The 27,992-nt window shown below is 43.3% G+C and overlaps 1 protein-coding gene across 7 annotated transcripts in view; it reads left to right on the top strand.

Moving 5' to 3' along the window:
* FOXP4 (forkhead box P4) overlaps positions 1 to 27,992 on the top strand; it is a 195,298-nt gene that overhangs the window by 126,843 nt on the left and 40,463 nt on the right. For 5 of the 7 annotated variants that reach the window (XM_060231438.1, XM_060231435.1, XM_060231439.1 and 2 more), the window contains exons 5-9: positions 6,349 to 6,435; positions 14,958 to 15,108; positions 18,454 to 18,658; positions 22,720 to 22,824; positions 25,494 to 25,581. In XM_060231438.1, the coding sequence (XP_060087421.1) occupies positions 6,349 to 6,435; positions 14,958 to 15,108; positions 18,454 to 18,658; positions 22,720 to 22,824; positions 25,494 to 25,581 (636 nt within the window). The remainder of the gene's footprint in view (positions 1 to 6,348; positions 6,436 to 14,957; positions 15,109 to 18,453; positions 18,659 to 22,719; positions 22,825 to 25,493; positions 25,582 to 27,992) is intronic. The other 2 variants (XM_060231440.1, XM_060231437.1) reach the window with 1 other exon arrangement.

The raw sequence follows: 27,992 nt of genomic DNA, 5'->3' as shown, positions 1-27,992 counted from the left end.
CAGAGGCCTACCTTCATATCCCTATCACCAAGGGACACCGCAGGTTTCTTCGCTTCTCCTACGATGGGCGTCATTACCAGTACAGAGCTCTGCCTTTTGGCTTAAAGTCTTCACCAAGAGTGTTCACAAAAGTCTTAGTCACACTTGTGGCGGTCCTCCAGTTACAGGGGGTCTCTCTGTTTCCGTATCTGGACGACATTCTGGTCAAGGTCCCGTCGGCAGAGCAGACGAAACAAGACCTAGATTTGACCATAAAAACCCTCAGATTGCACGGGTTCATGATAAACGTTCAGAAGAGCTGGCTTCAACCTTCCCAGTCTCTGACACACCTAGGGGTTCAGATCAACTCCAGCTTGGACAGGGTTTTTCTGACCCCAGAAAGACAGTCAAAGATCTTGCAGCTGATTTTGGAAGTCCAGCAACAGAAGCGAGTCAAGCTGATGCTACTGGCAAAGTTGTTGGGAATGATGGTTTCATGCCAGGACATAGTTCAGTGGGCACGGTTCCACACGAGGCCACTCCAGAAATTCCTTTTACCCCTCCAGAAGCAAATAAGTACCAAAAGCCCGATTTCACTGACATTACCAGCCAATCTGTTGAAAGATCTCGAGTGGTGGCAGATTCCTGATAGTTTTTCCTTGGGACAGGAATTGTGGGAACCCAAAAGGGTGGTGTTGACCATGGATGCAAGCCTTTTTGGCTGGGGAGCGCACATGGCCGGAGCGGTAACATAGGGTCAGTGGAACATCCAAGAGGCCAAAGAAAGTATAAATCTGCTGGAATTGAGAGCCATACGACTGGCCATGCTTCAGATGGAAAAAAGACTGACAGGGACTCATGTCCTGATCCAAACAGACAACATGACGGCAAAGGCCTATGTGAATCGTCAAGGAGGCACCAGGTACCAGAAGCTTCAGGATGAAGCTAAGGTCCTGTTCAGATGGGTGGAAGTTCATCTTCAATCCATCAGAGCCATCCACGTGGCAGGAAAGGACAATGTGGTAGCGGACTGGCTGAGTCGGCAATCACTGGACCAGTCGGAATGGTCTCTTCATCGTGAGACGTTTCGAGAGATCTGCCAAAGATTCGGGACGCCGGGAGTGGATCTCTTTGCTTCGGATGACAATCACCAAGTGCCTCAGTATTTCTCAAGAACAAGAAGCAGAGGGGCAATGGCGGTCGACGCTCTGAACTCAGACTGGCCGAGAACTCTATTATACGCTTTTCCTCCGTTCCAGATCATCCAGAGATTTCTGCAGAGGGTCCGGGAGCAAAAAGCGGAAGTGATTGTGGTGGCCCCCTTTTGGCCCAGGAGAGCCTGGTTCCAGGAACTTCAAAGTCTGTCGATATTGGAACCGTGGCAAATTCCGTTGAGGGGGAATCTACTAGTGCAAGGCAAACTGCATCATCCACGACCAGAAATGCTGCAGCTTACTGCTTGGAGATTGAGCGGCAGCAGTTGATTAGTCTGGGTTATTCTACTAAGGTGGTAGACATGTTGTCTTCGAGGAAGAGCTCCACTAACAGGAGCTATAATGTTACCTGGCAGGTTTTTCATACCTGGTGTGCAAATAAGGGGCAAGACCCTTTACATGCCTCAGTTGCTGTCATACTGTCTTTTCTGCAGGAGGGGCTAGAAAAAGGCCTTAGCACTAGCACGCTGCATAGACAAGTGGCAGCCATAGCAGCGGTTAGAGGGTCTAGGAAGGGCAAGCCTATTTCCACACACCCGCATATCAGGAGGTTCCTAAAGGGGGTGACCTTGGTTAATCCACCGCAGGTGCATAGGTTCCCGTCTTGGAATCTTGGAATCTAAACACGGTGCTGAAGGCGCTGTGTGGCAAGCCTTTTGAGCCTATGGCATTGTGTAGCCTTAAGTTGCTGACCTTTAAGGTGGCGTTCTTAGTGGACATCACCTCGGCGCGCAGTGTGTCTTTCGATTCATAAGGATCTCTGCGTTTTCCATCAGGACAAAGTAGTGCTTCACACCGATCCTGCATTCATTCCAAAGGTAAATTCACGCTTTCGTAGGGCAGAGGACATTGTGCTTCCTTCTTTCTGCCCTAATCCAGTCCATGAGACAGAGAAGTTGTGGCACTGTTTGGATGTCCGTAGAGCCCTTAGTTTCTATTTGGACAGGACTAAGGGGTTCCGTCAATCTGACTCTTTGTTTGTCTCCTTTAGGGTTTCAAACAATGGACGCGAGGTGTCAGCCTCCACCATTAGGAGGTGGATTAGGGGGTGCATCTGTGAGGCCTACAAGGCAAAAGGTTTGGAGCCCCCAGTGGGAGTGATGGCTCATTCCCTCAGGGGAACAGCCACTTCAGTGGCCTATAGGGCTTTTCCTTCTCTGGAGGTAGTGTGTAAGGCGACAACTTGGAAGTCGGTTCACTCCTTCACTAAGCACTATAGGATTGATAAGGCAGCCTCGGCTGAGGCTGCGTTCGGTAGGAAGGTGCTCCAACACGTCTCAGGACAAAGCTGAAGTGCCCACCCAGGGACTCGGCTTTTTTATGTCCCAAGAGTGAGGACTGGCCCACTCCTGGGACCACTGGAGAACGGAAGATTCTATTCACTTACCGTGAAGTCTTCCTTCTCTGTGGTCCTGGAGTGGTCCAGTCCTACCCACCCAGTTGTGTCGGGGGGGGGGTATCAGCTTTGTCCTGGGACTGTGGAGTTGGAGGTGGGCACTGTATTGGTTACTGGGTCCCTCACTAGAGCCCCTTGAGTAAGGGTTCGGGATAAGCTCTGGAGGGGACTGTTTTTGTTTTCCCCAGAGATGTCCTCTCCTATTGTTCTTGGAGTTATTATTAGGGAGGTAGGATAGCTGACAGAAGAACTGACTTCTGAGGATCAAGCACCTCCCCTTCGGGTCAAGTTTGTTAAGCCCTGCAATAGAAGAGGAGGAGCTGTGATCCCAAGAGTGAGGACTGGACCACTCTGGGACCACAGAGAAGGAAGACTTCACGGTAAGTGAATAGAATCTTCCGTTATCCAAGGATCTAAAATCATATTTATTGAGTTTTAAGTGTTCTGGGCTATAGATAGTGGCATGGCTGGGGTTTTTTTGTTTGTTTGTTTTTGCAGGTGGTATGTGAGGTATCGAGCAGAAGCATTTTCCTCATGGTTCCATAGAAATCAATTGTGTTGTGCACCAATTAAAATCCACATTCCCATTTTCAAGGTTGCTTCCAGATGAATGTTTTGCACTGGTTTGGCATTCAAACTACAGCTATGGACAAAAGCCATCCCCCCACCTAGAGGCTTTTTGGGGCTGTTTAAAAATCACTATGCTGTAGTGACAAAGCAGTTACTGATTTTTCTAAAACACTTGAAAAAGTCATTTCTTATTTATTTATTTTATGATTTATATCCTGCCCTTCCCACCAAGTGTGTAGGGGCCTGGTGGTGAGACAAGCAAAGCTTGGGAAGAACTGCTGTGTGGATGCTGTGTTATGGTAGCTAATGCCTCTAGTGTGTTCACAGTGACAATAAGAACTACATGAACAACCACTGTCATGTGGAAAAGTAGCACAAGTGTGTTTTGGAATGGGAGAGGTAAAGCACAAGATAATGCATAGTTTTGTAGAAGCTGAAAACACACCTTGGCGAACTGCTGAATTGTGACACGGGTTTTCATGGGCAACAACCAATGTAATTGGATCCATGAAGTGGAATAAGGATGCTTCCACATATTTCCCTAGGCAGATACATGTATCTTGGATGGTAATTCAATTGTATACTTTCCTGTTCTGGTCCAAGGAAAATCAGTTGTAAATGCAGTCTAAAACCAAAGTAACATAGTAGTGTATTGGCCAAAATATGTGTACCTGACTAGGGCAAAAGGTAATTGAAAATGAGGCCTCTCAAGTACATCTCTGTCTTGAGTCATAGATATTGATTAGCACACAATCCCAATTAGGTCCTATATTGACTATAGTAATATTATTGCAGTGTCTGGAGCTAATGTGTAGTAACTATGCTTGACCATTGAAGAAGACCATTAGGCTGAAACACATTTGGTCAGGGTTGCATAAGGTCTATGTTTGAGATTACTGTATGATTTTAATTGAAACTGAGGCTATATTTGAGCCCGCAATTGTTTTAAATCTATTTTGTAATAAATACACTAATATATTTATGTCCTACATTCCACTATTTCATACTGAGCCCTCTAATTTGGATTCATTTAGCCTTCTAGGTTCTTAATTATTTTGAATTAAGCTTTCTCTCCCTCTTTGTTATCCTTTTTTTAGCACTAAACATTAATAGAATGCACTGCCAAATTAACAGACATTTTGTGGTCTTACTGGGAGGGATCCTTCATAATCTCTCTTCTGACCCTGGGAAGAGACTAAAAAAAAAAGGTAAAGGTAGTCCCCCGTGCAAGCACCAGTCATTTTCGACTCTGGGGTGATGTTGCTTTCATAACGTTTTCACAGCAGACTTTTTACGGGGTGGTTTGCCATTGCCTTCCCCAGTCATCTACACTTTCCCCTCCACAAGCTGGGTACTCATTTTACTGACCTCGGAAGGATGGAAGCTGAGTCAACCTGGAGCCGGCTACCTGAACCAGCTTCCACTGGGATCGATCTCAGGTCGTGAGGAAAGGGCTCCGACTGCAGTACTGCAGCTTTACCACTCTGCACCACGGGAACCGTGCATATTCCGTGTGAACTAATAAGTCTCAACTCTCCAGCTATAACCCATCACAAAAAATGCACACATTTCCTATTTCTTTACCCATTTCCCTTACCCCAAGTAGCTCTAGTGATAGACAGGAGGTGGTTACAGCCTAGATCTCATGTAATTCAAGATGTTAGTGCAGGGATGTCAAACTCATTTGTTATGAGGGCTGGTTCTGACATAAATGAGACCTTGTCAGGCTGGGCCATGCATGTACATATTTAAGATTAGGTAGCAGAGATACAGAGATAAAGGACACAGACAAACACAATTAAAGATTTTGTTAAAAAAAACTTAAAACATGCTTAACACATTTGCACTTAGTCTTAAAGGTGCTTTCTTTATATCTCTCCTGTGTGATCCAGGGAACTGGGCAAAGGAAGCTCTGGCTCTTTCCTTCCTTCCCCAGAGGACCAGGAGGGGGAGGAGCCTCAGCCAATAGAAGGAAGAGAGGCTTGGCTCTCCAAGGGAGGAACTTCAGCCAATGGTGAAAATAGAAACTTTGCTCTGTAGCTCCTGAGCAAGCCTGACAAAGCAAGGTGTGATGCAGAAGGAAGCAAGAGAGAGGGAAAAGGAAGCAGACAAGAGCCATTTACTCGGGGGCCTGATAGGAGCCCTCTGAGGGCCTGATTCAGCCCCCAGGCTGCATGTTTGACACCCCTGTGTTAGTGAGTCATATCGTTCAGTTCTGGGAATGTTCTTTTTTATTGTCTCTCTTGATTTGTTTACATGCATTTGCCACACCCTCTAGAAAAACAGTGAAAGCAATTTGGATATTGCTTTCACTGCAAGAATCTTCTGAGTTCTGTAGTTTGGAAGAAGAAGTTTCTTCCTCAGCTGCTTCTCCTATAAAGCAAAGGTCTGCAATAGTTATGGTTTTCTCTGTCTCTGCTTAAGTGGAAGGGTGACCCACAGAGTCTTCCAATGTTAGTATTCTACAAATGATGATTTGGAACATTTAACTGTGGATTCTGCAGGTATAAGGGGACAATGAAAGAAGAATGTAATTTACAGAATTCAATAGTTTGCTTCTGTGAAGGTTTCAGGCATTCCAATGAAGTTATGTATAAATGATTCAAAAGTTCTCATCCCCATGACACTGTGGTGTGGTGGATCTAAATGCACAAGCATCATGCTGGGGGGGTGGGGGGGGCAGGACTGGAACGTTGGTTGCCAAATCAGCCTGTTATCATCTTTGGCAAACCAGGCAACTGACTCCCTATCTACCCCCCCTCCAGGCTTAGCTGCTGTGATCCATGCAATGGGCACTTCCAGGCTGGATTATTGTAATTTGCTCTATGCTGGTTTACCCTTGAGCCTGATCCAGAAATTGCAGCTAGTGCAGAATGTGACATCACTGACTGGATCCAGGCACACCTACTGGATCCATTTCAAGGTTTTGGTTTTGACCTTTAAAGCCCTACATGCCTGGAACTGTCATACTTGTGGGACCACCTCTCCCTATATCAGCCAGTATCTTCTGACCAATACCTTCTGGTGGTCTCTGGCCCACAGGATGACCATTTAGCCTCAACCAAGGCAAGGGCTTTTTTGGTCCTCGCCCTGACCTAGTGGAACAAACTCCCATCTGAGAAATGAAATGAATGAAAACCTAGAAGTCTTATCTGCTGTCTGTATTCTTCTCCTTTGCTTCTTCCCCAGCTGCAGGAATACTACAAGAAGCAACAGGAGCAACTTCATCTGCAATTACTGACTCAGCAGCAAGCTGGAAAGCAGCAAACCAAAGAGGTGAGCTTGTCTTCATGTGGGGTTTGGTCTCTAGGTACAGAGATAAATGTATATCAACTAACTTTTATAGGAGGGTGTTTTAGCTTTTGTTTAATTTTTGTTTAAAAATCATTAATATGAATTTAGATCCCGGTGGTAGCCATGTTGATCTGAAGCAACAGAACACTACTGTATAGAGTACTGTAATAGAATAATACTGTATAGAATAGAAGCGCTACTGTTGTAAGCCACCCAGAACCTTGTTCACAGGGAATGGGCGGCATAACAAAGCAAATATAATAAGCAGTAATGAATAATGTGGCACCTTTAAGACCAACAACATTTTATTCAGGGTATGAGCTTTCTAAAAGCAGTTTGTTGGTTTGAACTTGTTATTGCATTCTTTTATTTTTGTTTTTATTTTTTTTAGTTCCGTAGTAAACACTTCTCAAATGGTGTAACTTTTTTGTTTTACATTCAATTTGTGTGATATTTTTATGGTTGTACCACTAATTCAATGGATTTTTTTTGCCTAATTTCAGACTAACAAGAGTAAAAGTTGCAATTTAGGGGAAGTGCATATTAGGAAAAAACGTGTTGATTAAACACTTTCTATATATAATTGATACAATTTATTTGCCTTTATCATGCTGGAGGGAGGTGGAGCATCATAGTGGTTGCTTTAACACAGGGGTCCTCAACCTTTTTAAATAGGGGGCCAGTTCACTGTCCCTCAGACTGCTGGAGGGCCGGACTGCCGTTACTGTACAAGGCCGCGGGCCGTCAGTTCTCCGTCTTCTGCATCTCTCTCCCTTCCCCACACCACACACCACACAACCTCACCTCGGTATCACCTCACACTCTGTCTCCGCCACCTCAGCCCAGTGCCGGAAGCATGTGTTGCTAACGCGAGTTTAGGTCGAACGTCACTTCCGGTCTGATTTTGCCATAACCCGGCGGGCCGCATAAACGTCCTCAGCGGGCCGCATCTGGCCCGCGGGCCGTAGGTTGAGGACCCCTGCTTTAACATATAAACAGTCACTCCGAATGGTCATGGCAAAACGTTGGCAAGCACTGTAGGGTTGCCAGCTTCCCAGTGAGGCCTGGAGATCTCCTGCTTTTACAATTGATCTCCAGCTGGCAGAGATCAGCTCCCCTGGAGAAAATGGCTCCTTTGAAGGGTGGACTTTATGGCATTGTACTATGCTGAGGCCCCTCCCTGCCCCAACCCCCACCCTTTCCTGGATCCACCCCCAAAGTCTCCTGGTATTTTCCAACACAGACCTGGCAACCCTATATATAAGGGGAGTGACATCTTCTAGCTTATAATATTCAAGTTGCATCAACTCTACTTTTTAGCCATAGCCATTTCCTGATTCACAGAATGCTTCAGAGTTATTAGTTGAGTTTAGATTAACTGAGCAGCAAAGCACAACATCTGACCTGCCAGTGTCTGGTTGCTTGTGGTTCAGTGTCAGGCCACAAATGCAGAGTTTCCATGTTGAATCAATGAGTTCTGGGATGGGCTTAAGAGATTTAATGTGGTGGATTAATTTGTTTGTCTGAAAACATAGCATTGCTATGTGAGTATCTGTCATTCTTTGAGAAAAAGCAGGTGTGTGGACAAGTATCTGCTTGCTTGTTGATAGCCCACCCCATATTTTGAGTTATACTGCAGGAATTAATACTATTAGAAAACAGATATATTTAAGAGACACATTGCACAATTTAAGGCACATAAGCACTTGATTTTAATGAGCACATGCTTTGCCTAAAATCACAAAATGTTGTCTGAGCAAGGATTTGTAAATCTGAAGGCAGCATCCTACCAGTGACACCTCTTTTCTTCTAACCTAATGATGTAAACAGCCCCTTCCTTTAACCAAATAATCTTTTTATTTTGAAAGGTGCGATTTAAATTGTATCACTAGGAAATTATGAACTGTTCTGCACTGCTAATTATACTTTATTTGTATTTAGAATCTCTTGTATTTCTGCAACATTATTATACATTTAGTTCATTTATGCTTCATTTATGCCAGAGAGGAGAGCTTTCATACGGAGTCTTCTCTCTGGCAGGTGCCCCAGTGCACCAACTGATGTTGCACAGTTTGTCTGGGAGGGAGGCAACATACAAGGATTGGCCAGCCAGTAACCTAGGCATCAGATTAATGAAGTGCTTCTGTCAGTCCAGAGTGTCACACTGAAACTCTTCTTGATGTGCTCATAAATCAAAGTGACGGGGCCTGTTACCCCCAGTAGCTGCACCCGCTCAGCTGCATCTAATGTAAACAGAGTGCAGACAAAATGCATTAAGGAATTCAAACCCCATCACTAGGGAGAAGACCAGAGATCAAGGGAATAAAGAATAAGAACAGGAAGAGGAAGGGTGGGATTTGGGGATTGCTTCCAAATGGGAAACCATATGTGCCTCTGAGAAAGTGAGAGACTGGAGAAGCCCAGTGGGTGCTAGTGACTGGCAGAGTAAGGTACAGTAATTACTTTCTTTGTGTTTAAGATTTTTATCTGTGGACAGATAAGCTTCATACTTCATTGGTTCTATCAAAAGCACACAGCGGATGACCTCCAAAAGTGAAAGTGTCCAGAGAAATCCACAGACTCTGGCAACAGCACAATAAGGGAGGGTGAGAGAGAGGTACTAGAGGACTTCAGAAGGAAGCTTTATTGTTTTAGCTCCTGGTGATCAGAGGAAGATCTTTCATAAATGTGCCTTATTCAGGGTAGGTTGGAAGAAAGACTGTAGTGCATCTAATGGACTGTGCCATTTTACACATGCCATGCTCATTGCTAAACCTCGTGAACTACCAAAGTTTGCAAGTATTTAATTTAATTTAATTTTGCAATTTATACCCCACCCTATCCTGCAAGCGGGCTCAGGGTGGCCTACAACATTATTAAAATAACATTAAAATGAATCACATCAAAAATTAAACATCATAGGTACAGATATCAAGTCAGATTTGAGAACAGTAATCCATACAAGAAGAAGAAGGAGATATTGGATTTATATCCCACCCTCCACTCCGAAGAGTCTCAGAGCAGCTCACAATCTCCTTTACTTTCCTCCCCCACAACAGACACCCTGTGAGGTGGGTGGGGCTGGAGAGGGCTCTCACAGCAGCTGCCCTTTCAAGGACAACCTCTGCCAGAGCTATGGCTGACCCAAGGCCATGCTAGCAGGTGCAAGTGGAGGAGTGGGGAATCAAACCTGGTTCTCCCAGATAAGAGTCCGCACACTTAACCACTACACCAAACTGGCTCTCCATCAGTTGGTAACAGACCACACAACATCATAAAGGCTGGAAGCTTTTAGCACTGCTTGAGCACCTTGATGGTAGGGTGCTGGAGGGGGCAGTGACTTGAAAGGACGGCCGCTAGGTCAAGTAAAAGCCTGGTGGAAGAGCTCCGTCTTACAGGTCCTGTGGAATTTGGATAGGTCCCACAGGGCCTGGATCTCCAGGAGGAGCTCATTCCACCAGGTAGCAAACTAAACTAAATTTTCAACCTTTATCCTTCCCCCAAATTAGTAATTTTGTTACATGAACCACATGCATTCCTTTTACCTTGTATTCAGTAGTTTTGTTTGAACGATCTGGTAATAAGGCTGTTTCCCACCCACCCCACACACACTGGGTTTACTGCAAGTTAGCAATGCCCCATAATTTTGATACAGTTAAGTGATTTCCCAAATTTATTGATACTTCAAGAGATTGTAACTTCCCACTTGCTTTGGAATCTTTGAACAGTGGGCTGTCAGCTGCAGAAAATTTGAGCAGTCAAACTTTTCTCACTTGTCTCAAGTCAACTTAAGTCAAATTGGCTTGTCTAACTGGCTATAATAGATTCAAACCAGTTCAACCAGCTTTCTTTCTGTGGTGGATAATTACTGGTGTGATGAGGATGCTTAATTCCTAAGTCATTACAGGAGTTGCATAGAAATTGTACTCTTATGTTACTGCTACAGTGCTGCATGTGACATGCTGAATAGATCCATTCTTCAAGGAGAACTGGTTCTAAAGGCTTTTTAGCTCTACCACTCACTTGCATGACTTCAGATAACAGTGTCCCTTCAGTTTCCCTGGATGCCTGAGCTTCTCAGAAGTGTATTCAGAGCACTTTGATGTCCCTTCTTTGTGGAGCTTTAGAGAGGCAAACAGCTATGCTGCTGAAAATGTTTTCACCTGCTGATGTTAGCATTGTTTTCATCTCTTCATCTCCTATGCTTCAAGCTCCCAAAAGTTGCTACAGCAGCTGTTGCCTACCATTATTTTAGGATGCTAGAGCTCACAACACAAGTAGATGAGAAAAGATACTGAATTCTTGGGTTTTGAGATTAAAGCCTCATGCCCTGGGGATTCTAATGACTTAACCCATTCCCAATTTCCTTCTGTTTTAGAGCCTGAAAGTTGAGTGAATGGGGCAGTGTTCAGCCACCCTGATGTAATAGGCAGAAACCTGTGCTTGCAAGAAAGCCTACAAGGGGAAGGGGGCGAAGCAGGCACCAGGCCATGCAGAACTACTTGTACACTGTAACAGGGGAAGGTTCTGGGGCACCCTTCCTTCCCTGCAGGCCATTCAAAGTGCAGTTTTCACATCCATAAAAATGCTTTCACATGAATGACTAACCTACCATTACAGTTCTGCCTGCACTTCAGTCTGCAGGGGGTGCGTCTTCCCAGTTGTGATGCCCCTTGGCTGAGCCAAAGTCCCTGGTGATTCATTAGTTAGGAATTCTACTGAAACCCAAAATGATACTGTCATACTTTTCAGTGATGTATTCTATCCTATTCTTCAGAGTCACCAGGCAAATGCTTCAAAGATTAGGCCAAAGACAAGGTTAATGTTTAGGGCTCTGAATCTGCCCCATTTCAATTCCACCAGTTCTCCCTTCTCTCAGGGCCCTTACAACCTTGAGCTGCTACAAATCTCTCTCTGCCTTTTCGACTGATCTGAGTACGCACAAACTGTATACTCAGTGGATCAAGAAGGGTGTAATTCTGCTTAGGTGTGCACTGACAGTCTTACAGTGGCAATATAAAGAGAAAATAGGATGAAACAGGTTATGGTGGAGAGAATCTGCAAATTCCTTATTGTTTGAGGATTACAGCACTGCTGGCAAAACCTAAACAAATAAAATCAAGAGTTGTGTTTCTCTTGCTTTTCATGGAGTAGGGCCTCCTCATTAAGCTTTGCTTTAGCAGTGGCTGGACCTACAGAGATTCTGATTACAGAAAGGCAGAACTTAGTAGAAGGAGTAACAGGTTCAAAATTGCACCTTTGGCTCCTTATCCCAGGGCTGATCAAACCCTAGGGTAAAGCTCTATAGGCCTGTGGGTTCCTGATCCAGCAGTGAACAGCCAAAGGGTCCAAGGTGAGGAACATTTAAATTAGAAAAAGCTTTATGAAAACATTTATACAACCTAAGCATACACTCATCCCAAAGTTAGGTTGGCCAGACCTGATGATATACAGAGGCCACAGAGCACTAAATTGATAGTGGAAGGTAGGATTCTGCCCTGCCAATATCTGACCCCCTCCTTTTGTAGAGCTGTTGATGTTATGGTGTCTTTGGCCAGTCTCTGCTCTTTGCCTCTTTTTGCCTTCTCCCTTAAGCTTTCCAAAATGCAGCTCCCATTTGGTCCTTGTTGACATCTTTGTTGCCCTTTTGTCATGCTCATCAGCTCAGTCTGTCTCTGGCTCTTTCAGGGTTGTTGCTCTTATCTCCCAACACCAATTGGGGAGGGGTAAAGGAAGAGGCAGTCTGTTTCAATGTGCTACCCCGATAGCTGCGGATGTGCTTAGAGCAGGGCTCTGAGTGCCCTCGCTGCGATGGCCCCCAACTTTGCTGAGGAAAGTTTGTCTCAGGAAGCCTCAGTGAGGTTGGTAAGGCAAGGGGTACCCCTAGGCCAGGTGGCGCCCCAGGCGGCCACCTTCTTGGCCTACTCTTATGCACCGGCCCTTCAATCTGTTTTATCCTTGATCTTTGACTTAGATGTTACTTCTGTTGTATGCGCGCGCGCACACACACGCACACACTTCCCATATGCACTTCTTTATTTTATTTATTTATTTTTCGTATTTGTATCCCGCCCTCCCTGCCGAAGCAGGCTCAGGGTGGCTATTGCTGTCATTCACTATCATAAAATATAGTTGAGGAAATTAGCATTGTTAAAGTTGCTGAATACACCATATACCAGTAGTTCAAGGACAGTTACAGTTTGCGAAATTACCTGTTTTCTTTATCCTACTTAGAAGCAAACTTATTGGCATTTAATTAACCATTTTATAGGCCATAATATATTAGAAACCAGTGTTAGACATGAAATCTACATTCTGTTTTTCGCAGGAGCTGGGTGGTACCAAAGTGCAAAATGTTGCAGCAGTGGCTGTCCTGGGTATAGGGGGTGAAGTGCAACTATGGTAGACAGGCAAAACTGAAATGTAGAGTAAAGAAAACAACACAGGGCCAATGCAGGCACCACCAGAAACACAGAGACTAATTACAGTGGTGCCCAGAAAAAAACCCTGGGAAAGTGGGATTTAAGAATTTGGGTAAGGGTTACCTCAGTTTGTGCTTTTATTTTGAATATACTTTATTCTTGATTCCTTGAAACTTAAACTTATCTTGTCCCTGTCAGTTTACCTCATGTTCCAGTCAGCAGCCACCAGTTTGCATAGGTTTTATACACAGGCACTGGTTTTATCCCTGAACTTCTAGTGTCCTGGCCCCACTGATGGACCTCCTGATGGCACCTGGGGGGGTTGGCCACTGTGTGACAGAGTGTTGCACTGGATGGGCCATTGGCCTGATCCAACATGGCTTCTTATGAACCTTCTCGATTCCTTTGGGAACCCCAGTACAATGGGAAAGTATGACGGAAATCCTTGGAGGTGGTTTCTAGTCCCCCAAAACCTTCCTAACAGACCTGTATTCTATAGTGTAGCTATTTGAAGAGGCATAATGTTACAGTCAGAGAAAAAAAATGTTTATGTACTCTTCCCCCCACTCGCTCAGTTTTAAGTACATTAAATAAATAAAGAATACACAAGTACTTTGTCAGCAGTTTTTGCTTTTCTTTTAGCACTGAACAATTTTTTTTTTAAGTGTGCAAATCATCACTGCTGTTCTCTCCTTAATCCTGTTTCATCATTCAGAACTCTCTTCTGGTTAATTCTCTCTTGTTTCTTTGAGTTTTCCTCTACAGATACTTACTCAGCTCTTGGAACATGCCCCAACAGTTTTAAACCTGTGTTAGGAAGAGAGGGAATGTGTGATTCCAGTGACAATACGTTCATAGTCTGTGTGAAAGCATAGTGGAAGTTTACATATTTGTTATGGCTTTATCATTATCCTTTATCCTGTTTGAGAAATGAATTTCACATCTCCCTCAGTAAATCAGTCGGTTTAAGGTGCTGGTTGTCAGGAGTAATTAAAAAGGTTTCCTTTGTTTTCCAGAAAAGTTATTTTTAATTAAATATTTCCTAATTGAAAGTAGTAAGGAAACAGCAAAGTTGGTACAAAATTTCTCAGAAAAATAACTCTGTATATGTTCTTGTTTATTATTAGTTTTTCATGGAATTTGAGCCTTGCCTTTTTAAAAAGATTGCTTTTTAAACTATCCCTAAAAGAATAACTGTAACAATTAGAACATAAGGGCCATTGTGCTGGATTCATCCTATATTCCATAGTAGCTAACTGCATGCCTGCTGAAAGCCTACAGACAGAGCATGAAGGCAACAGCTCTCCATAGCCTCTCAGTTACTAGTGGCTTAGTGCCCTTTGTACATAGAGATTCTATGTCACTATCAAATTCTGTTTTTGACTAAGCCATGAACTTCTCACGCACTGTGCTGTGGGTCATTGGTTAGAAATGCATATTTTTATCATACTGAAATTAATAGACAGAGTCTTGTTGGAATCAGTGGTATAGCTCAGGGGTGGCCAACGGTAGCTCTCCAGATGTTTTTTGCCTACAATTCCCATCAGCCCCAGCCAGCATGGCCAATGGCTGGGACTAATGGGAGTTGTAGGCAAAAAACATCTGGAGAGCTACTGTTGGCCACCCCTAGTTCTGCTCATGGGTGCCATCAGATCCATAACTTTAGGTTGTTGTAAGCAGGGATACTTTTTTAGATTTACTTCTGATTCAGAAAAGCTTCCCCTGTGATGTTATGGTCAGGGTAGGTAAAGCTGAGAAACTGGCATTCTGTATCTCCGTACAGCTCCAAAACACAGACTTTGTGGATATCCTCATCTGACAAAGGCACTCAGCATTTTCAGTGCTCTGCAAAGCAGGCTCGCTCCCCGCCCCCCTTCGTTCTGTTTCTCTGATAGATCAAAGGCTCTTCTTTATATGCTGTGTGGCCACTGAGGACAAGAGATCAGGACTGTGAGCTGTGCTGGCTGCAAGCAAGGCTAAAGCTGGGATTGGGCTGCTTATGCAAGACTCTAGAGAATCCTGGAAGGCCTGTGCTACAGGGCTGAAAATAATGTGTTTTGATTTTTTCCTTTTGTCTTCCAGCAGCCATTAGGGAATAAGCAGCTGGCATTCCAACAACAGCTACTGCAGATGCAGCAGCTGCAGCAGCAGCACCTGTTAAACCTCCAGCGGCAAGGGCTGGTCAGTTTACAGCCAGGACAAGGCACCGTTCCTCTGCAGACCCTTCCACAAGGTAATACATGTAAGCTTTCTTGCTCTTTAAAGTGCTGTAGGGCATAGCCCATTTACCCAGACCAGCAATTAACATAGCCAGTTGGCTGGCTGTTAGTATTAAAGGCTCGATGATTGCAGTACACTTTGGGCCTAACATTTTCTATGCTTTTGCAACCCAGTATTGGATCAGAATTTAATGCATCTGAGCTAACTCCCATTAAAGGAATGTTGGGGAGCTGTGCTACTGATGTTAACACAATAGATTTGGTGCTTAATATTTTGTCTTTTAATTGAAGCAAAGTAATTACCTACCAGTAGAATCTTCCATATGATAATACTTTGTGTGGAACAGGGGGTGAACATACAGAATAGCTTTGCTGCAGGCAGAGATTTTATGCCCCTGTCTGCTAGAGAGGCAAGGCATAAGGAAAGCAACAGATCCTAGGCTAATATATTTACCTCATATTAAATGGGTGTGTCCTAAAACATTTGAGATCTACTTTCTTTAATCAGTACAAGTTCTCTCTCTCCCTCCCTCCCTCTTTCTTGCGCTCTCTCTCTCTCTGAGAAGTATGCTGAATGGTGTCTCCCTCAGTTCCCAGCACACTCTCATAGGAGTACAGCTATCTCCTGATCAGCCACCAATCACCTCTCCAAGCCTGTTTGGGTCTTTATTTTGTGATATGCAGACATTTTGTTTTTAGATGGAAAGTCAGAAATAGCTCTGATATTCAGCTGTCACTTCAGGCAATTGGATTCATTTGACCATTATGACAAAAATTCAGGCAATGTCCATCCTTTGGGTGAAGGAGTGGCAATGCAGATGTAGAATGTATTAGAAATATTGCATCCCCTGAATGGTTTTATGATAATTTAGATAGATAGACCCAAGGAAGAGTGGTAGCATGAAATCCATGTATTACTGGAAACCAGACCTCATTTGGGGCAGGAACTCACAGGAGCAGAGCTCCAGAAGCTTTACATTTTATTGTGCTCTTTCTTTCTTAAACCACCCCCCCCCCCACGATACTTGCTTTCGGGTTCCATTGTTCAAACCCTCTGTGAAAATTTTGCTGAACTCTAGGATTGACAAACTTTCTAATATTTTCCCTCACAAAAAATGGGAAAATAATCAAAACATATAAAGCAGACAGATGGAAATCTTCATCATGCCACAGTGGCCACATAGGAAAAAGTAATTTAAAAAGTATTATGGGAGTAGGGTTTTATTATGACAATTCTAATTCAAGAAGCATTTTAAGGTAGATGCTGAGCTGCTATAATTAGTACAGCTTCCAGTGATGTCATTGGTGTGTGGCATATGCAAATGAGTTTCACTAATGAGCTCTGGCACCTCTTTTTCCATGAAATGACCCCTGCTGGAAACATTCATTTGAACATGTTCCTTTATTGTATGCTACATGGCACTGAGCAAATCACACACACCCCCTTTTGCATTCCCCATTGTGGACTCGGGAATTGATACTGAGTGAACATACTTCATGCTGTTAGGCCTAGTCCTGCAGTGACCATGAACATGTAAGGGAAGCAGCCAACTAAATTCTGCTCAAGGTTGATTCAGCCTTCCATCCTTCTGAGGTCAGTAAAATGAGTACCCAGCTTGCTGGGGGTAAAGTGTAGATGACTGGGGAAGGCTATGGCAAACCACCCCATTAAAAAGTCTGCCATGAAAATGTTGTGGTGTGACGTCACCCCAGGTTTGGAAATGACTGGTGCTTGCACAGGGGACTACCTTTACCTTTTTAGCTACATATTTATCCTAAATCAAGCAGAGATATGTCATTAACTAAGAACAGCTAAGACTGAAGTTGTCTCATTTATTGTTTAATACAAAGGCCTTGTCAACCGTTCATCAGGAATATTTTATTATAGTAATGTAGACTTTGTTGCCAGATTCCTGGAGAAAAATGCTCTCTCTCACATACACACTTCGTTGTTGCTGTCAAGTCATGAATGATTTTTGGTGACCTTATAGGGTTTTCAAGGCAAGAGACATTCAGAAGTTGTTTGCCACTGCTTGCCTCTTGGAGCAACTTTGGTATTCCTTGGTTGTTTCCCATCCAAATAGCGATTAGAGTCCACCCTGCTTAGCTTCTTTGATGAGATTGGGCTATCCAGGTCAAGTCTTTAACAGAAGCTTAATGAGATATTATTTACCAGGTGATGCTGTGGCAAGGAGGTAAGTCCCTGCCAGGAAAAGCCCTGGCTGCTTATCTGCACACATTAAGGCTTAAGGCCTGTTGGCAACTGTATGGCTAAAACATACTAACAGGCAATAGTTTGGAGGTTTGGGTTTCTTTCTTTTTGGTAATCAGTACAAAACAATATGCTAACAGCCAGCATTCTGACCTGGCTGAACATGGAAACTCCAAAGAGCCAGTTTGGTGTAGTGGTTAAGTGTGCGGACTCTTATCTGGGAGAACCGGGTTTGATTCCCCACCTCCTCCACTTGCACCTGCTGGAATGTCCTTGGGTTAGCCATAGCTCTGGCAGAGGTTGTCCTTGAAAGAGCAGCTGCTTTAGAGCCCTCTCCAGCCCCACTCACCTCACAGGGTGTCTATTGTGGGGGGAGAAGATTTAGGAGATTGTAAGCTGCTCTGAGTCTCTGATTCAGAGAGAAGGGCGGGGTATAAATCTGCAATTCTTCTTTGACAGAGCTGATTGTTTTATACACTGTGAGCATTTTTGGCATGGAAAGCACCTTCCCTGTGATGCTGCTGCATGTATATAGTTCTCTGCGTAATGTATTGTGAAGCAGCATTGAAATGTGAGGATTCCTCAAAAGCAATAACGCCAGCTGCAGAGAACATTGAGCAAGCTAGTTTCCTTAATAAGTATTGTCCAGGTTGCTCATGCCCTTGTTAGTCACATTAAGGCTAGTCATCTTGTAAGACAAATGGTTTGGAACTGACCCATGGGCATTTTGTTTACATTTAGTAAGTAAATTTGAACCCAGCTCTAGAGCTAAGACAGGGGAAGGAGACAAGTGGAATCCTGCATCAGGAAGCAATATGCTTTTACCTTGTATATTAAGAACACACCACTGAACCATGGAACTGACTCTTTTGTTTTTTAACCTCACGTACGCAAGACTAAAGTCATCCAATGCATACTTTACATCTCAGAAGGATGTGACGTCCTGAGATGTATCATAATTAATTGTCTTATGTAAATAACCATAAAGAAAACTACTAGTAATGTAAACTAGCCTTCCCCCCACAGCTAAGAAACCACACCTTCATGGAGTTTCTGATATTACTTTGAAGAATTTGTTTTTTCTAATCTTCTTCTTTCCCCCTACCTTCTGTTTTTTTCCCTGCTGTCTCCCTCAACATGTGTGAAGCTGTATGTCCCTCAGACCTTCAGCAGCTGTGGAAAGAAGTGACTGCTACTCAGCCTGTAGAAGACAGTATCAAGCAGGAAGGACTTGATCTGACCACCAACACCTCCAATTCTACCTCGTTTTCAGCCACCAAGGTCTCTCCTCCAATTTCCCATCACCCTCTCCCCAATGGACAGAACGCCATGCTCGCACAAAGGAGGGACAGGTAGAGATGCTCACAGGCCTTTATTAGGGCTGTATAATGATGAGATGGATAATCTATAGTTTGTCTCACAATAGCCCCTGAAGTCCACTGGGTGAAGTACTACACTGGTGACTGAGAAAGCATTACAGTCTGTTATTGTCCCTTGTTCAGACCTGTGATTGTGTCACTGTTCATTCTGTAGTTTGGCATAGTGCCAGCCTTCTAGTATGGGATCAGATTTGTAATTTTATCTGCTTCTGAGAAGTGAAGTTGCTCAAACTATGACTTGAGGAACTGGTAGTGGGGAGCTTGACTTCTTAAAATCAGGCGTACTGAATTGCAGTTGAAGTTAAATATAGCATAGAACTTGGCCCTCAGTTTGCAAGACCTGTTAACATTAGGATGTTTTGGAGGTCATTAATTTATAGGGTCACCATGTGTTGGAAGCAACTTGATGTGAAGTTCTTGTGAAGTAAGATTAGTGATGCTGATGAAATTCGTAATTACTTGGCTCAGGATATGAATTTGCATGGCTTATAATTGTCATTTACTTGATGAAAAGAGCATAATTTTCTTGAATTTCTAAGTTCATAATATAAAGAAAGATTCAACAAGTGCTTTGAAAGTTTGTTTAGCTGCAGTTTAGTGTCTGAAAGTAAGGCCATTTTCATGTAGGTCATTTCCCATTGGTTTGTTGCTGTTGGGAAGTGGGTTTTTTCCTCTTGCCAAACAGGATCACGGTGCATTTGTGCATCTCCTAAGGTTTCCTTGTTTTTTCCCCCTGATCTTTCCCAAACCTGCTTTGCCCTGAAGTTTTGAGAAAGATTTATTTATTTATTGGATTTATATCCCACCTTCCCCTTCAAAGCAGGCTCAGGGCGGCTCACAACACATAATTTACAATAAACACATTTACATTAGAAGAATTAAACAGTTCAAAATAATTTGGTGCTAATTTCAATACAGATTTAAGATGGCGTTCAATGATCTTAGCATCCATTGGACCTAGCATCTTGGTGGTGGTCATCATTTCAGTTAAATGCTAACTGAAACAGTGTCGTCTTACAAGCCTTGCAGAACTGGGCAAGGTCCTTCAAGACTCTGACCTCCTCATGGGTTCCACCAATGAGGGGCGGCAATTGAGAAGGCTCTTTCTCGCATTATTTTCAGTCTTGCCTCCCCTGGCCCAGGGATTGATAACAAGTTTTGTGTCCCCGATCTAAGTACCCTCCGGGGAACATGTGGGGAGATGGTCCCTAAGGTAAGCAGGTCCTCGGCTATATAGGGCTTTAAAGGTAATAACCAGCACCTTGTAGCAAATCCGGTATACCACTGGCAGCCCGTTCAGTGTCCGCAGCCCAGGCTGTATGTGCTCCTGCATGGAGAGTCCCAAGAACAGCAAAGCCTGGATGGCTGCCATGTGGGTGGGGGAGTTTGGATTTTCCTGGCCCAAACTACATGGAAGTTGTTTTCCCCACAGTAGCAATTTCCTCCCCCTGCCACCAGAGGGCCTTTTTGTTTTGAACTGGCATTTTAATATTATTATATTGGTATAATGTTATAATAAGAGCCCTGAGGCGCAGAGTGGTAAAGCTGTAGTACTGAGTATTGCAGTCAAACTCTCTACTCACGGCCTGAGTTCAATCCCAGTGGAAGCTGGGTTCAGGTAATCGGCTCCAGATTGACTCAGCCTTCCATCCTTCCGAGGTCGGTAAAATGAGTACCCAGCTTGCTGGGGGAAAAGTGTAGATGACTGGAGAAAGCAATGGCAAACCACCCCATAAAAAGTCCGCCACGAAAACATCATGATGCAACGTCACCCCAGAGTCGGAAATGACTGGTGCTTGCACAAGGGACTACCTTTATCTTTTTTTTTAATATAATGTTATAACAGTATCTGTAACAGGTTCTCCCAAGGCCTAAGTTTCTTTAAAAACAAACAAACAAAAAGGTCTCTTTCCTCTTTCATTGTGGAGATAGAAGGAGAAAGATATACCTCCACAATGAAAAGGGCTAGGTACTTTAAAAAAAATTACTAGGAATTTAGAGATCCTGTTACACATATTGTGGATGATATACAATTGCTGATTTAAAAAAAAACCCAGTGACGAAACCCTAATGGTGCAAGTGGGGGATTGGCCTCTGCAGGTGACTGAGGCAGGGAAACAATGGGGAAATCTGCCACGTGTAAGCCCAGTGTGTGTAAGCACTGTATTGGCAGCTGCTTCAGCCTGTCCCCATGTGGAAAACACCTAAGAAAAAATGTAGCAAAACAGTCCCAAGGGATTATTTTTAAGGTTCAGCTGAATAGTGGGCATACCCAATGTTATTCTTGAGCCTGGGGACAGGGGATCCCTGGTTTAACACTGACGGTTGTTGGAGCAACTGGTAGTGAGGAATAATAGCTTAAAAGAAGAGGAAAATAGGGCGTAAAGACTAGCTAACAGGGAATACACAAAAGAGTCCATATACATCTTTGGTTTGGGAATTAAAAGTTTCTCAGAACTCAGACAGGCTCAGAAATTGTCCAGTTCCCCTCACCCTCAGGCTGCACAGCACCTTGGGCTTCCCAGATATCTACAGAGCTTTAAAAATCCCTCTCTCTGGTCATTTGTGTAGAGCTGTGTGAGCTCTAACTAGTGTCTGTGATTGGGACAAAAAATCAACTTAAACTAACAATACATTCAGTGCAAGTGCAAATCTCTTTTTACATTATGAACTAACAAAATTAAAAGTGAGGTTTTTTGGCATTGGAGAATGGCAGTCATAATTGGCAAATTGGGTATGATTTGGAATAGGTAGGAGAAGTTTGTCCATTATTAAATATGAAATTTTTTCAACATTCACCAACATCACAGGTAAATAACATTGAAACACTTCGTAAGAAATATCCAAACAGCAACTTCTTACACTGCATGCTCCAAATTGCAACAAAGGAGTATGAAAAAGAAAGCTTAAGATCTTGACCTTGGGGCATCCCAGCAGTCATAGAATATATCTGGACTTGAGTACACAGTTTGGTTATCCTTGTTGACTAGCAGAACCAGCAATAAACATCTCAGAGATCTAAATTGTAAAAATTCAAAGCACTGCATTGAACCTTCTAGTCCAGGCATTTAAAGCTTCATGTCTGCCCAGGAATTTCTGTTGTGTTTTTATGTATGTATGAGAGACAGACAGATAAACTTTGTGCTGAACAAAAATTTGGCAAAAGTTCTCTGGGAAAAGCAAGTATGAGACCACATGGGAGAATTCTTTGCCACCCTTGTTTCTCACCATCATTTTATTGCTTATGCCAGAGGCTTTAATAATTAAAAATTTCAACAAACAAAATACATAGGTGTTAAGAAATTTCTCTGTACCATAGTAATTTCTGTTCAAGCACTAAGCAACAACTTACAGTGCATGGCTATTGTCATCCTCATAGCAAATCACATTTTGGTATTAAAACTGTATTTTGGTTGTTCAGTTGGCAAAGTCAGCTGTGTTCTAATCAGTCATTGTGGTTGTAGTGTTTTGTATTTAAAAAAAGGCCTGTCTATAGTTGGCATGTCCATAAAGGTATGTTGAGTTAACACTAAAATATCTCAAATTTGATAATGAAGGTCATGAAAGCAAATATTTGACTCTTTCCAAGCTACAGATGTAGAACTTACAGCAGGGGATCCTCTGATATCTTCCAATTAGGGCCATACAAACCATTGCCTGGAACCAATGTACTATAGGTGCCTCTCTGACCAGTATAATTCTATGGTAAGAGCCTTTTGGAATTTAACTGGATTTTAGTTAGAGCATTGGTTTTGGAAAATGAACTAGTATGAGAAAAATGAACTAGTATGAGGAAGATCATTTTGGAGGTTTGTATTGGAAATTCTGGTCCCAGCATCTAGGGTATCATAGAGTTCATACTAGCCATGTGGATGGTTAGGGCACCATCATGAGGTCAGCTTAATGAGCATGAAAGGTATGGGTGATCTGAATGTACTTTGCTGGGTACAACCACCCAAGCAAACATGTTACCAGCGTATTCTGCTTTGAATAGGAATGCTTGTTATATCCTCTTGCCCACTCTTTCTTTGCAGTTCTTCCCATGAGGAGACTCCTGGCTCTCACCCACTGTATGGACATGGAGAGTGTAAATGGCCTGGTTGTGAAACCCTCTGTGAGGACTTGGGACAATTTGTCAAGTAGGTGGCATTCTTCTCTGATTGTACTCCTATTTGCCTTACTTCATGCCTCCTCCTATACTGCAGCTCTCAAACTGACAAAAAGGAAAACCCTTTTACAGAAACTTTGGCTGTTTATGCTGGAAAAACCATAAGAGCTTTCTGTTTCTTATCTATGCAGAGCACTGAAGCATTTTTCCAAAGCCAAAGAACAGTGATTTGGTAGGTTTAGGGGTATCTTGGTAGTTCAGAAAATAGATCTGATCTCTTTAGAGCAGGTGGCTGACAATTTTTGCCCCCCCTTCCCCCCTCCCCGCAACTGAAGTTGAGACATCTGGCACAGTTAGACTTTTTTTTAAAATGACTTTAGTATTCATGCCTTGGTTCCCAATCTGTGAAAAGCGGACAGTTTCCCCTTGAATCTTTTGTGTTAGAAATGGCCCAAACAAGCACCATAGGTGTATCGGAAACTGAAGGATAGAGGGCTGCTGGAGAGACTATACTAGAAAAAAGGAGGTTGACTGGGACCCAGAGAAATGACAGGGTATGTGGAGGATGGAAGACAGACCAGTAAAGTTTAAGCTTGTCCATGTTAGGGAAGAGGAAAGGGGGGGGGGGTGAAACTAGAGAGAAACAGATGGCAGCACGCAGCCTGCTGACACTGCTTGTGGGCTCTGTCACTGACTGATTAACTCCGCTGTCTAAGAGCCCTCTGCTAGCGTCAGGGTCAAACAAATTGTTTTCACGCTTCGTCAGAGGTTTACTTAATTAGTTCATTTGCAATTAGATCTCTTTGTAGCCAGGATTTTTAGCAAAGACATCAGATGAAACTGACGGGTTTTCTTTTCTTGCCTATTCGTTTTTTCCCCCTTCTATGCTTTGCCACTACACGTGCTCTCCTCCTTCACATGCATATACACTTCACCTCATTTTCCCCCCCTCCACCTCCCACCCTGTGCCTTCAAACAGAATGTTGTGGGGGTTGGAAATGACATTTGGGAAGGCTGTAGATGGCAAGAAGCACAGCCCTGTATGTCTAATTTGTGTGTTCAGTTTTATTCCACAAACACTATTTCAGTGAATCCTGCTAGCCCCCACCTGCCGTCTGCTATTCAGTGGTAACTGTTACTAGCCAACAGATGCCAACTACTGTGGACTTGAGACAGATGAGTAGGAGACTTCTGTGGTCCTTCAAAGCCCATCCTGACCTTTGCGTGTGGATAAGCAAAGGTGGAAAAGAAGGACTGTTGTGCTACCATAAACAGCTTAACTGGTCCAAAAGGAGCCTTTGAGGACTGGTCAGATGTACCTTCTAGCATTAGTCAGATGTATATCACTACTCCCAACACAGCTTAAAATATTAATATTGCTTAAGGTGTTGTTAACAGTAGGGGTGTGCATCTGAAAGAAGTTTGGTATTCTTTGAATTTGGGGAAGGGCATAAATACTGATATTCTGGGTTATTTGGGTCCCCAATTCCATTTCAATGGTCAGATTTGGGCTTTCTTTCAGAATTCTGAACTTTTTCTGATCCATTATTTCCTAAGGAAAACCTTTCTGGGAGGCTAAGCTGGTTGTTTTTCAAGCAAATTGCACCAAAATTGCAGGCAACCACATTTTGCCTGTCCATTAAAGACCCCCACTCCAGATTTCAAGTAAATTGGATCAAGAGTCCAACCTTATAGGCCCTTATATTCCCAAATATTTCTGGAATTTTTCAGGACCCATTTACCAGTATGCAGAAAAATACCAAATACTATCCAGACACTTTAATATATCCCATTTAAGGTATTTTTGGACTAGAAATATCAAAACATACATCCTTAGTTAACAGCTCTTAAAAGAAAATGATTTAAAGCCCTGTACTACCTCAGGTTCATTAAGCAAACATAAAATTTAGAACGTAAAGATCCAAGCTTGGAAATGAGATTCAAAGTCTGGACTTCTGATGTTATTAGAAATAGAATAGAGAGCTACCAAGATGCTGCATCCCAGGATATGAACTTAGCAACAGCAGAGCTTAAAGTGGAGGGAAAGTGGTGAGCTTTCAGCAGAAAATACTTCTGGAATGCATATGGGAAATTGTCTTTTGTGTCCTTATAATCTGTTTCCCCTGGCAGCCATTAATACAGTGAAAGAACTGGCACATGGGAGCAAAGAGGTCTTTTTCTGAATGCTGCTAGTGGTATAATTGTAATCACAGTACTTTGTCTTTCTGTGGCTTATCTCCTCCTTTGTTTGTTTTTGTCTCTTCAGACTTTCAGTAATCTAGAGCATTGACCTTGCTATGTCTAGTGCCAGCATGGTTTCTACCCACTGCCCATGCACGGTCCCCCCCTCTCCCCAACATATGTATAGCCAAAGCAGTGCTCTAGACTTGGATCAGGGACATCAGAGCTCAAATTCCTGCACAACCCTGAATCATACTAAATTGTTATGGGCAAGTTGCTGTCCCATGCTGCAGCCTGTGTCACAGAATGTTTGTGGTGATAAAACAAGGTTCCCATGTGTGTTCCCCTAAGCTCTCTGTCAGGTACAAATGTGGTAAATAAAGAAATGCAAGGATTTCATAGCACATTTTCACTTGCAGTGCAGCCTTAAGTGAACATAAAGAATCACCATGTATTGACAACTAGCACGAGAAGGGATATGGTTGTGCTATGTGAACTGATTGTGACTTCTGTTCCTAGACACCTCAATACAGAACATGCACTTGATGACCGAAGCACAGCTCAGTGTCGAGTTCAAATGCAAGTGGTACAGCAGCTGGAAATACAGGTGGGTATAAATTTATTCAGTAAACCATGTTCAGCTCAATCCAGCTTCTAGCCCAAATTCCAAGTGCACCAAGATCAGGGAGCCGAGTAGATGATAATATGCCAATCATATCAAAGTCCCCTGAAAGTTCTAACAGAATCATCAGGAAACAATTTCTCTTATCCGTAGATGCAGATCATCCACAAAAGAAACTAATGCCATTCTGTTCTATTACTGAGCTGTTTTTCCGCACACTTATTCCCATAATTGCATAAGAAGTTGCATGGAGAAAAGAAGATTCACAGCTAAATCTGTGCACCATTCGGTTTGTATTTCATTTCTCCACACAATACCGGGTTAGGACTGCTCATATGGTGGTTAGCAATAGCAATCTAAGGCACACTGGGAAAATCTATGATAGGCATGTATGGGAAAGGGAGAGTCTTTTGGGAAGTTAATGCAAACAAAATGAAATTGTCAGTGGACTATGTTTGTGCTATCGTTGAGCCCTGTACCATGAAAGCTGCATGGTCTTCAATGTTACTGTCTTGCAAGCTGTTGTGTTAAAAAAAATCCATTTCCATTGCTTAGAGTTGCATAGAGAATATGAAGCATGTGTATCCAAAATAAATTGATAGAATACCTGCTGAAATTGGCAAACATTGTGGAAGTCAGCTCAATGGAGTATAAGCAACATTTCTTCCATTTACTTAGGTCTCTTATTCTGTGGTGCTCACTTACTTAATGAGTTTGCTTACTCCTCAACCTAGAACTACAGTCACTGGGGACATGGGACTCCCAGTGAAAATAGTAGCTGTGTTTGGTAACATCTAGTAATGTCACCAAACTGTGTGCTGCCTCACTGCCAGCCTCTCCACTTTGTTGGAAAGAGGAAAAATTTTGCAACACTGCAACATCACATCATGAATTTTCTATTACTGAGTGAAATGAAAAGCAAGAAGAGGAGGAGATGAAGATGAAGGGCTTCAGAGACTCAGAGCGGCTTACAATCTCCTATACCTTCTTACCCCACAACAGACACCCTGTGAGGTGGGTGGGGCTGATAGGGCTCTCACAGCAGCTGCCCTTTCAAGGACAACTCCTACGAGAGCTATGGCTAACCCAAGGCCATTCCAGCTGCTGTAAGTGGAGGATTCACAGCAAAATCAAACCCAGTTCTCCCAGATAACAGTCCGCACACTTAGCCACTACACCTGCACTGCCAAATCAAAGAAAGGCACTTCATTGAATTAAGACTTTGCTTTTGCTCACAGAGAGCACATGTGAATGTGCTGTATTATATAGGATCAGTTAAAGAAGCATGCCCTCTGTGCATAATTATTGCACAGAGTTGTAAGTGGTAATGCCACTTATTTTTTGCAGTTTGTATACTATGTCTTAGAAACTTATCAGTGATACTTCAATGATGGACTCTTCAGGGATTGGATAAAGGGTCTGTTATTCCAGGTTGAAAGACTGTGCATGTGCAAAGTAGCGTAGGAATGAAAGGAACAGTTTTCTCTAGAACATGACTCTGCAGGAGCAGGATTGTAGCAGAGGAAGGAGAATGCTAAAACCAGCTGTAATGGAGGGCTCTGTCAGCCTCTGTTGGAAACTAAACTAAACCAGTGGCTGCAAATGGAGAACCTAGAAGAGACTGCAGCAAACTTGCAAAAAAAATTTAGAAAACAGAGCAGTACTCAAAAACAGAGTTAAGAAGATAGTTACATACGCTGAGTCAAGATGTGTGATTCTATCCTGTTCCCAAACACTTAACTAAAGCAAAAGGTTGAAACCAATTACTGGAGCTTAGAGAGAGAGTGTGGGGGAGTGAATCCTTGAAGAGAACAGAAAGCTCCATGCGTGAAGAGGAGAAGCTGCCACCAGAGCTCCCAATTATAAAGTTTTCACTGCAGAGCTCCTGCTGTGTCGACAGCAAGAGTGTCTACATCATGAGAGTGGATCTGTCAGTTCTAATGAGAGCCACGACAGTGCCAGAGCGTCCTTGCGTCAGAGCTCCTCAAACTTTCAGCAAACTCTATACCAGCTGCTGCCTTTTAACTCCTGGCTCACCATCCCTCTTCCTTTTGTTTTGGGAGGGAATGGAGAGGGTGGAAATATCCTCTTTGGGTGTGTCCTAGATTCTGCATAGGGGCCCATCAGGTCAGGGAGCAGCCAAGGCTAAGTTTGAGGGAAGCCCTCAGAAAGGAAGGTGACACAAAGGGATATGGTGTCAGATTCCATTGCTGCTGCAGCACTCAGACTCTTTCCCTGTGCCACAACGAATATTTCACCCTTCTCTGCACACTGAGAAATAAACACACATCCCAGGAGCATGTAATTAAACCAATGTTGCACATCTAGAAAGATGGATGGGCAGGTGAGTGGGTGGGTTGAGAAAGGGATGATGGGAGTGATGAGTGAGTAGGGGA

The sequence above is a fragment of the Heteronotia binoei genome, chromosome 2 (genome assembly GCF_032191835.1).
Source record: "Heteronotia binoei isolate CCM8104 ecotype False Entrance Well chromosome 2, APGP_CSIRO_Hbin_v1, whole genome shotgun sequence".
NCBI lineage: Eukaryota > Metazoa > Chordata > Lepidosauria > Squamata > Gekkonidae > Heteronotia > Heteronotia binoei.
Note: the sequence above shows the minus strand (reverse complement) of the source record. Positions and strands in the feature narration are given on the sequence as shown.